This window comes from Syngnathus leptorhynchus, chromosome 9, assembly GCF_054491065.1.
Source record: "Syngnathus leptorhynchus isolate UIUO chromosome 9, UIUO_Slep, whole genome shotgun sequence".
Classification (NCBI taxonomy): Eukaryota; Metazoa; Chordata; class Actinopteri; order Syngnathiformes; family Syngnathidae; genus Syngnathus; species Syngnathus leptorhynchus.
Window position 1 is genome coordinate 3,317,501 of NC_141203.1, and position 10,777 is coordinate 3,328,277.

General features: G+C 37.7%; 1 protein-coding gene across 2 annotated transcripts in view; it reads right to left on the minus strand.

Moving 5' to 3' along the window:
- aff3 (AF4/FMR2 family, member 3) overlaps nucleotides 1-7,049 on the minus strand; it is a 17,826-nt gene extending 10,777 nt beyond the window's left edge. For both annotated transcript variants that reach the window (XR_015067262.1, XM_085920425.1), the window contains exons 1-5: nucleotides 6,915-7,049; nucleotides 2,989-3,030; nucleotides 1,132-1,200; nucleotides 1,019-1,052; nucleotides 885-933 (exon numbers count right to left, since the gene is read on the minus strand). Coding sequence is in view for 1 of the 2 variants with exons in the window: in XM_085920425.1 (XP_085776551.1) it covers nucleotides 885-933; nucleotides 1,019-1,052; nucleotides 1,132-1,200; nucleotides 2,989-3,030; nucleotides 6,915-6,989 (269 nt within the window). In the remaining variant the exon portion in view is untranslated. The remainder of the gene's footprint in view (nucleotides 1-884; nucleotides 934-1,018; nucleotides 1,053-1,131; nucleotides 1,201-2,988; nucleotides 3,031-6,914) is intronic.
- Between the last annotated feature and the right edge of the window lie 3,728 nt (nucleotides 7,050-10,777).

Here is a 10,777-nt window from a genome sequence, read left to right on the forward strand (position 1 = left end):
AATAAATTAGAAAGTAACACGTTCTTTCTTGTCACTGTATTGTTCAAACTAAAGGAGACAGGTTTGTGTGCTCTTACCTACACAGCCAATAAAGATGATTGTAATCAATGTGTTAGATTGGCATGGTTGTAATATTTGTAGTTTATTACAACTATATCAAATGTAAAGATCACAATGAATGTTATTATAAATATATAATAATGGAACATATTACACATACTGGGTAAAAATATGTTGTTATAATAATAATAATAATAATAATAATAATAATAATAATAATAATAATAATAATTATTATTATTATTATTATTATTATTATTATTATTATTATTACCACTCGTTGCATGTTTAAATGTAGCTTTTTCTGCAGGAAAGTGCCAACACCCCAGTGTTAAGTATAATTTAATGAAGTGTAGAGGAATATCAACACTATCAACACTCAGTGTTCACCAGTGTGATTTTTAACATTAAACAGTGTTGGAGCAACACAAGTTGAGTGTAAAAAAAAAAGGTAACACTGTTAAATTAACACTCATGGGTGTGGACTGTGGACTGTGGACTGTGGACACATATGATCACTTTTCTAGTGTTAGATTGAACTCTGTCAGTATTAATCTAACACTGGCAATTTTACAATGTGCTTTGTTAAGTTGTTGATGATTATTGTGATAAATCATATAAATAATCATTAATGATAACAGTAATCTGAGCAAATTTGTTGTTTCAGAATGTGTAACAATTTCTAACAGACTTTGCATTAATCACTAACCGAGAAGAAGCTCAAAGGGGGTCGGTGGCCCCTGAGTTCCACACTGACATTTGTGTTTGTGCCTTTGAGGTTTAAGAAGCTGCTGTGACTTATGTTTTCCTCATGTGTCACTTACGACTTGTGAGGCGCCACATGGGGATGACGGGTCATTCGCAGCCCCCAACCTGTCGGAATGAGACATGGACAGCGCATATAAAGTCATGTTAAGATGATTATAACACATTTAAATTCCCACATCCAAATGGATACCTTGCCTCTGTTGTGTTGTCGGCTGTTTTCCATCCTTTAAACAGATTGGGAATAGAAATGTGACTCCACAAATGACATTGAAATGAAATATAATTGCAAATAAACTAATGTACCGCAGGGTTGAAGAGAATTTCCCGGTCACCTGCGAAGGCTTGTTCTGATGGGTACGACTGAGTCATGTCCTGTTGGATCATACATTAACACACAAGAATCTTAGGAATCCTCAAACGATTTTGTTTACGATTAATCCAACCGAGATGTTCTGGAAAAACATGCCTCAAAAGTCAAACAGTATTTTTTGTGTCTTTTGTGATGCCATTATAAACGTGTAGGCAAAATGTGATGATAACCATAGAATAAAAAAATGGAACCACTGCAAAATACATTAGGAAATAGACTAGCTCTTTGGTACAATGAAAGCAAGTGAATAAAGAAAGAAATCGTACAGAAGTTGCAAAGTTGAATCAAGTTTCAATGCTGCAAGTTTTACAATTCAAATTTCCATGTGTTTTCTTCTTCACTAGGGTCACGGGTAGGATGGAGACTACTCCAGCTGACTTTGGGTGAGAGGTTGTGTACGCCCCTGTACCGGTCGATAGCCAATTGCAGGGCATAGATTACAAAATAAATAACTATTTAGAGTCTACATTTCTTAGTTAACATGCACGTTTTTGGAACCGAAACCCAACATGCAAACTCCACAAACCCCAATCTCAAAACAGTGAGGCAGCTGACCTGACCCATTTTGTCGCCTGCAGCTGAAAGTTAATGTGGATTAGTCAATTTTACAGATTCAGATTTTCAGTGTTATGTACGATCTTATCACATTTTATTCAGAAACAAAAAGACAATTTTCGAAACATGTTAATTTTGAAACTGTGAAATTTTACACAGGCTGCTTCTAATCTTTTATCACAGTGATTCTTAAAGTGTGGTACGCAGCTTCTCTCTGGTGGTATTTTAATGATGATCTCTAGGATGGTATGAGAGCCTATTCTTGAAGTGGTGCATCGTGTAAACAGGTTTAGGAACCACTGTCTTAGTAAATCACACCTCAAAGTCAAAAGGCAAAGTCTAAAGTCTGCTTTATTGTCCATTTCTTCACGTTAAGACACACAAAGAGATGGAAATTACGTTTCCCACCGTCCCACGGTGACTAGACAATTACACAACACATACAAGCAAATAGCACAAAGAGTAAAAACGAATAGACAAGAGTGATGACCTACTTTTGACATTTTGCTATAGAAATGTGATGTTTCATTAAGCGTCTGTAGCTATTACCTCACCAGAAAAGTGCAGGTGGATTAAACTTCTCCGTTTTGACTTTGCATGTGAGCAAAGGACATCAAATGTGTTTTGGTGTGTGTTTTGGGGTGATGATATAAAAACTCAGGTAGCTCCTCCGTGCTACCCAGTTGCATGGGTTCAGCACCTTCTAATAGCAGAGCAGTCCCAGAACAAAAGTGAACATTGTTTTTCAAAATAGAAAGGTACAGTAATCTTTTCTTTGTATGCAACAGTAAACATAAACCTAAAGTGCTCGGAGGTTTTGAGTAACATTTAAACTTGTTTAAACTTCTGCTTTAAATGCAGACCTATGCATTTTGTCAAATTACAGCGATCAAGTTATTTTAGGGATCTTTGTTGGTTTTTCTTTCTTTTAACAGAAGGGTACCAACAACGTGATAAGAGTGTTCTCACTTTATTTGTTTTATCTAATATTTAGTCCCAGAAAAGAGCGGTGTCAACAAGTTTCTAATTTGCAGGGCTGTGGAAATACACTTCATTTTATTGAGAAATCTTTCTATTATTTTGTGACCTTATTTCGCAGTATGAGACTGAAAATAATATAAATATAATAGATAAGTTATTAGTATTATGAATATAATTGCTGCAATGAATATGCAATTACTATGAATGAAATGTTTTCATAAATGTGTGATACAATAAAAAAAATAGGTCCTTACCCTCCAAATATCTTTGGCACAGCTGTGTTGGCCTCTCTTTACCTGTACACAAGAAACATACCAGTGTGTGATAGGAAGAGCAAAGGATAGTCAAAGGTCATCACTAAGTATCAGTGATGGTGCATACACACGCACGCACAGTAGCCAAACTAACTATGCAAACCAACTAATTCACACTTAAGATGTTTAAAAGTCACACTCATGCTCTCTTAGTTGCAGGTGTGCAGGTGAATGATGAGAAACGAAGATATTAGTCACTGTAAGAAATGACAAGGAGTCAGTGAGTCATACTGTCTGGTTGAAATCGCAGCTGCAGATGAGCAGGAGGAAGGAGAGTGTGTGCATGTTGCAAAATTATCTTTCGCTTTCCGCCCTTATAGCCGATGCCTCCCCCGCATGTTACTCGCTTTTTTGCTGCTCCCTATTCAGATGTACGTGAGAGCAGAAACCTCAGTTCGTCTCTGTGTGCATCCAACCATCTATTCTCCTACAGGGCTTGTCCTTGTTGGGGTCACAGATGACTTTCGGGCATCGATTGTCAACTGGTGGTTCGCGGCTCTCTAGTGGTGCGTGGCGGTATTGCGGGTGGTCCGCAAAATTGGAAATGGAAAATAATTGTAACATTTTTGAAAATAAAATCAATTTATTATTTAGACTTGATGTATTTTCTAGCTAATTTCCTCAATCATTTACCCATCCAAATTATATCAAATGTAGCTTGGATTCCAAAAATAGACGCAATAGATGCAAATAAATAGCCTGTATAGATCTATCCTCCTTCGGTGCAAAATGAAATAATATTCCGTCAAAGGAGCAAAGGTAAAGTAATACCCTGGTCTGGTCGGCAATCATAGATAGTTGTCCACCATCGCTATCTCAACTTGTCAAAAAATCAAACATAAATCACTCATTCCTATATTATGCCCAACATGCCACCCGTTTAAACTTTTGTTAACTGTCACACAAATGTAAAAAGAAGGTAGCCATATGAAACAATGTCAGATATTCTCACCACTAGTCCACCATGCTATTACCTCACTATGCGTGTTTTCCTTTTTATTTCCAACACTTCCTAAAGAAGTGGATATTCAAGGAGTGTAAAAAAAGAATATGAGTAATTAATTTAGGATTATTTACACAAAATGAGGGGACTCATAATGAAAATCTGAGTGTCCCAATACTTTTGACTGGTGTTTAACAACTTGAAAGGTGTCCCTTGGATGAGTTAGAATAGTGAAAATTGTAACACGGTTTCATTTGCTCACTGCCAACCACATATGCCATTTCTGATCATATAATTACTTCCTATTAATAGCAAAAGCAAGAGCCTCTTGGTGCTAATTATGCAAATGATTGCTAATCATTATAAAGGATGAAATTGACTAACTAACATATTTTTTACTATGTGGGAAACCTGTGAACAACATGCAGTCACAATTTGATTTTTGTGCTGCAGTGTTGCTGTTTTGGTCAGCAACAGAGTAAGTCTCTGCAATAGATATAATTTCACAAGTTCCACGCATAAAGATTAGCAAAGCCACCTACGGAAGCTCAGGTGTTTGGTGTTACGAGCAAATAACTGATGCAATATGAAAGACTTGCTCAATGTTACTGTCAAGGCAAAAAAAAAAATGTGAAACAACATTGAGAAAAAGAAGAGATAATTGAATACAAGTTTGCCTGCAAAAAGACTGCAAATACGGTTCAACCTGGCCCACATGTGGTACGGTCCGATTTGAGTCATTATGTAGCACTACCAAACTGTCCCCACACTCTTTGATGATTATTTCTCTTGGATGTATTTTATCCCATTGATGTACCAAAAGGATCGCTCGGGTACACAACATAACACACATAAGTTTCAATAAAGTCCCAACGTAACGCTCAACTCGCTGTGAGCGTCTCCTTACAATATTACTTGACCGACCTTGATTTAAGGCTGAATCCTAACCTAGCGTGGGGTTAAATCCAGAAAAATTGGAAAAATAAAATAAACCTGTACTTTAGTGCTAAAAAGAAGTTTGATAAAAATACTATTGTATAAGATTCAATGCAGAGATATTGCACTTAAAAGGTAAATACAAATAAAAGTGCTGGGATGGGCTCCAACACGCCTGAATGACCTTCATTGAATTCAATTATTCTTTCGCACCCCAACTTGAGACCCACTACTGTCTGTATCTTACCTGTGACCCCAATGAGAACAACCGCAATAGAAAATAGATGCAAGGTCTGCTGACAGCCATTGCTAGTTGTAGGGTTCCCACATAGCTAATTTTCATGCAGCGAGCATGAGATTCCCATTCAGTGCCACCTTTACAATGAATAGCCATTTTAGTAAATGAATAGATGTATGTTTGAAATCAGTGTATGGAACTTCATTTGTGCTTTAATTTTCTGCTGTGTGCTTTCTGTTTAAAATCCTCACCCGCGTGTGGCTATGTCTATGCATGTATAAATGAATGAACCATTTTGCCCTCCTTTATTCATGACTCACAAAGGTCGCTATCACTTGGCTAGACTGGAAGCCCGCGGAGGAGAAAAGGGCTCAAGTGTGCCATCATCAGTTCATCAGTGCCATATGAGGTCAAAGAGAAACAGTTCTTCGGGTTCCAATTAGCAGTTGTAGACTTGTGACGCAATACCCTGATGAACGGATGAAGCCACGAGGGATGGAGTCAACCGCAACCCAGTAAACAAAACACCTGCCACAAGCTGCACACAGCAAGACTTTTCAACAGGCTAACATTCTTCAAATAGCTGCCATTTGGTGGATAGTGTACATAAAAACATATATTCTGGATTGCAGGCGGAATGCTCCTTCAAAATAAGCTTTCTACAATGGGTAACATAAAATGAAGCAAGATTTTATCCAAAAGAAAAAGAATCAATTGTTGACGACTATGATGACAAACTCTGATTCCTTTGTATTTCTATGAAAGTCAATTCCATGTGGTTTTTGTTCAATAGAAAATCCCAAATTCATGTTGGATCAACTGAATATTTTTGTTTTAAAGTGATGACTGACAAATAAAATATACTTTGAAATTTTTCTAATTTACACATGAGGAAGCTATGGGATGCCCTTTTCCAATGTAATTACATTGGTTTTAATTTGAAAAAATGTTAAATTTGATTTTAATTTAAGAATGCACATGAAACATGGATCAGTTCTGGATTGAATTTGGTTGAAATTAAATTTATTTAGGATCACAAGTACCAAGTAGTTTCAGATAGACTGTAACCCACTAGCTGGAATTTGTAATTATAACACTATTTATTTTTAATCACTACATTTTTAAATGTGAAAGGTTTTGAATGTTAACTTTATTTCATATCATTAGTGTGGAAATTCTTACTTGAATTTTATTAGGATTCCTGGAATACTATCAAAAAGCCTGGATTAAAAAATATATATATTTGTGAAAATGTTAAATAATCATCAGATAACCTAGTGCTTGAACATCTTAATTGGATTTTATCCTATACTGCCACTCAGTATACTCAAGTGCAATCAAGATTAAATCTGGATTTACCTTGATTTAACATTACCATTTAGGAGCAGGCAGACAAGTAACCTACCGAATTTCAAATAAATAATAGGGTTAGTAAATAAACTGTATTTTTTTCCATCCATAATATTCATGTATTTATTTGACAGATGCATTTATTTGGTTATTCTTTTGGGTGAGTTTGTCCATTACAAAATTGCATTTAAGATATTTTCTGACATCATCTGTGAATTGCATTACAGCACTTGAGGAACATTACCAATAAAGCATTAAAACCATGTGGCCATTTTAAAAAGTGGAACCAAGAAATTGTACACTAACACGCACACACTATTGAAAACATACACGCACACATACGCCCACGTACACGCAAGCGAAAACACCCGCTTTGTCGGAGACTTAGCTCTTCCTCACCTGAGAAAACAGGCATCGGTGCAGCAAAAAGCCATAGGAAAGTTTCCCCCTGCCACTGCACAGGACAGTGGGCATGGTTCCTGGCTGGATGCTCAAAGCCCCGTGTGGTTGTCCATATTAGGCTAAAGTTGCGTGACGACACGCGGATGTGAAGTGCAGCCTGCTTTTTGCTCTTGCCGCTGTTAAGGAGGAAGATGATGAGCAGGATCATGATGAAGCCCCGTGTGGTTACCGTGGAGGGCAGTTGAAGGCGGGCTGTTGACGTCACAAAGACGTCGGGATGCTGGGGACGATCACGACCCAGGAGAGTGAATTGGGACTAGTTTCGAACTAATAGTGTTGGACAAATTCCTTCCTAAATCTAATACATGAATTCATTACTAGTTACTTGTGTTTGAAAGCAAAGTTTATTTTCAATATTACTGCCTGTGGAGTAATGAGTTAACATATTTAAATTACTTTTGAATTCCTTTTTTTTAAATCGGGATTACTTTAAAAAATAATTCAACTATGTGTATTAATAGTTATTAGTTTAATTATAGATCTTAGAACTGATATTTGGTCCAATAAATAATTAAATAGTTAAATAATTAAATCATTAAATCATTAAATCATTAAATCATTAAATCATTAAATCATTAAATACCATAAAAACAATAAATATGAAACACAAAGGGTACATTGTCAATATCCTAAAAAAATTTTTTAAAACATCTACCAAAAACTAGACATAAAAAATATAGCTGAGTAACAATTTGTAAAGATAAAATGCATAATAGGGCAGGACACACAGTGACGAACAACCAGCCGCACTCGCACTCACCTACGGGCAAATTGGAGTGCTCAATTGGCCTTTTGGGGATGGCCACCAAGCCACCGAATATGACGTCTAAGCATCATTATCAATTTACAAAATGTGTTCAATATCATAACCAGTTCTGCCTCATGCCCAAAGTCAGTTGCGATACGCCTCCAGCAAGCCTGTGATCCCAGTTCAGAAAATGGATGGATGGATGGATGGATGGATGGATGGATGGATGGATGGATGGATGGATGGATGGATGGATGGATGGATGGATGGATGGATGGATGGATGGATGGATGGATGGATGGACGGAAGGGCGACAGACAGACAGACAGATCGACTAACAGATGGATGGATGATTAATATCATTTGAAACCTGTTAAAAAATGAGAAATGTATGTTTTACCTGCACAACTGACACATTGGTGAGAAGCTGGTCAAGTAGTTTCGAGTTGACTTTTATTTGACTCCATCACAACCATGATTGTTGATTAATTTTTGTTGTAGAGAACTGTGCTACATCATACTAAAAAAGCTTCCTAAAACTTTGCTAACTGTAATGTGATGGAAGAAGATGAATTTATTAGCAGTAGAACCAGTGCTTAGTACTGTGCCTCTGTCTACTTCTTTCTTGCTTTGGTTTCCTTTACAAATGAGACATATTATGAGACATAAAGGAGGCTCTGGGGCTCCTTTGAAATGTCTGATTCTATGGAAAGTGTGTTTGGAACAGAAAACATGCTTTACTCAAAACGTCTGGGCTTTGTAGCCTGTATGAATAGCACACTAGCATTAGAAATGGGATGCTAAATTCAGTTGGGCGGCTTTTTCCGTCAACATAATCCCCGTGGCGGGATTATAGCGAACATATGTCCGACCATCTATCCCTGCATGCTGGCCTTGTCCACTTGCCAGCATCATCCATTATTCCTGCTTCCGTGCTTGATCCATTCTGGCTTCAAGTGGGAATATTATTTCCTGCGAATAGATCACAATCCAGATGTGAAAGCATTTAGTTCCAATACAATGCGCACCACTGACCTGAAATGAATAACATCAACTTTTCCCAAACTGAGGCTCGAGAACCAAAATGGGTTCTAGAACCAAACTCGAACTCATTTACATCATAAATCGGATTCAAGTGGACTTCTTCCAGCGTGTTGATATCATATCATGTGGTGGGACTTGCTTTCATAACAGCTGTTCAGTGAATAGCAAAACAGAAGCATTTCCCAGTGGAAGAAGCGGAAATGTTGGAATTTCGTGTGAATGGAGGCATAGAACATGTCTGGGGGCCAACCCTGGATCGCGCCCATGGTTACATACACATGGCGACGCCACCTTCAAACTTACAACCGTATCCCCAGACGCTCACCTGTGTGGAGTGGCGCAATAACCCCAAAAGAGTTAGTCCTCCTGACAACACCTTTCTTCCTTAACATCCACTCATATGAAGAACGGAATGGAGGGGTGCGGTATCCATAGCATTCGAACGATAGCTCATTTAAAAAAAATGTTTACACCACATTGGCAGAAAGCTTCCGTGCTGTAAAAACAAAATCTTGCCATTAAAGAAATATGTATAAATGTTGTTTGGGATAAATGAACAAAATGTTCTCATTCAATTTTCTGTGAAATAAATTCCAATGTGACATCATGTTGATGTCACTGAAATCATTTGATGTGAGTAATAGTACAGGCATAGTTATTATATCATCATTATGAAAGCATACAAAAATGCAGCCTTTAAAAACGGTCACAGGTAAAGTCATTTATCAGCTTACTCTGATCATCATCATCTGCTGTGCTGCTCACTGTTGCTTCCTCCCACATTCCAAAATGATGCATGTTAGGTTCAATAAATGCTCTAAATTAGGCATGAATAGTTATTAGTGGTTTGTAGTCGTTGCTGTATTGGAGATAGTTGCAGTGTGCAGAGAGCCCCACCATGTGGCCTGAAGTGAGGCCTCCAAGTAGCGCTTTCTTAGGATCACTGCAAGTATTTGCTTCCTTGTAACAATAAAATATTTTTAATGTATAAATGAAGAAATTATGGGATGCCATTTTCCATGCTAGTACACAACCTGGACATATTCCAGTTGGAAAAACACAGGCGTGGATGAATAATAGAATGAGTGATGGCTGAATTGCATTGAGCTGCTTCGCCTCTGCTGTTGCTGTTACTGACTCACCGTCGTCACGGACCGTCATGGCTGACTCCAACAAAACTATTATGGATGTGACTCATACCTGGGCAACAATAACAAGGAAATGATAGGACATATAGTGTTTCTTGATAAGTTCTGAGCAATGCTAATAAAATTCCTCTGACAGTAATCAGTGGGTTGGATTGATGATAATCAATGATGACATTTGCAAGAAGAGGCAGGCTTATACATACCTGAGATAAACTCTGGATCGTTTTCTTGTCAGTGGGTTGCATATTCCGCTACTGTGGACTGAACACAGTTGATATAACTTTCACTTTTAATCAGACAGTTTTGTTCTGATTAGATGTTTTTCATAAGTAAAGCAAGATTTAACTGTAGAGTTTGAACACTCTTTGGAACACAGTCTGATCTTCAAAATGCCCCTCCGACAATAAATTATATAGCCCAGCTGTCAACTGTCAATCAAATGCAATTGCTACAACCTGGAAAAATAGATGCTTCTTTGTGTAGCATTTTTCTCATGCCTACACATCCCATGCTGGTTGTCACATCAGACACACACACACACACACACACACACACACACACACACACACACACACACACACACACACACACACACACACACACACACACACACACACACACTCTTCCACATTCTCTCCAGGGCATGCATGCATGCACCCAGGGCTAACAACGAAGTGCTCTAAAGAGGCCACAGGTGATGATGAGGCATTCTAAAATCACCAAGCCATTGGTCTATTGCGTATGCATATTCAGGCATAGCTAGCTAACTGGCTAACAGCCTGTTGCACAAGATAACTGCCACTTACTGCTTTGATATGTTTCCTCCAACTTTTTGTTTCTCTATGGATGAATGAGTGTGT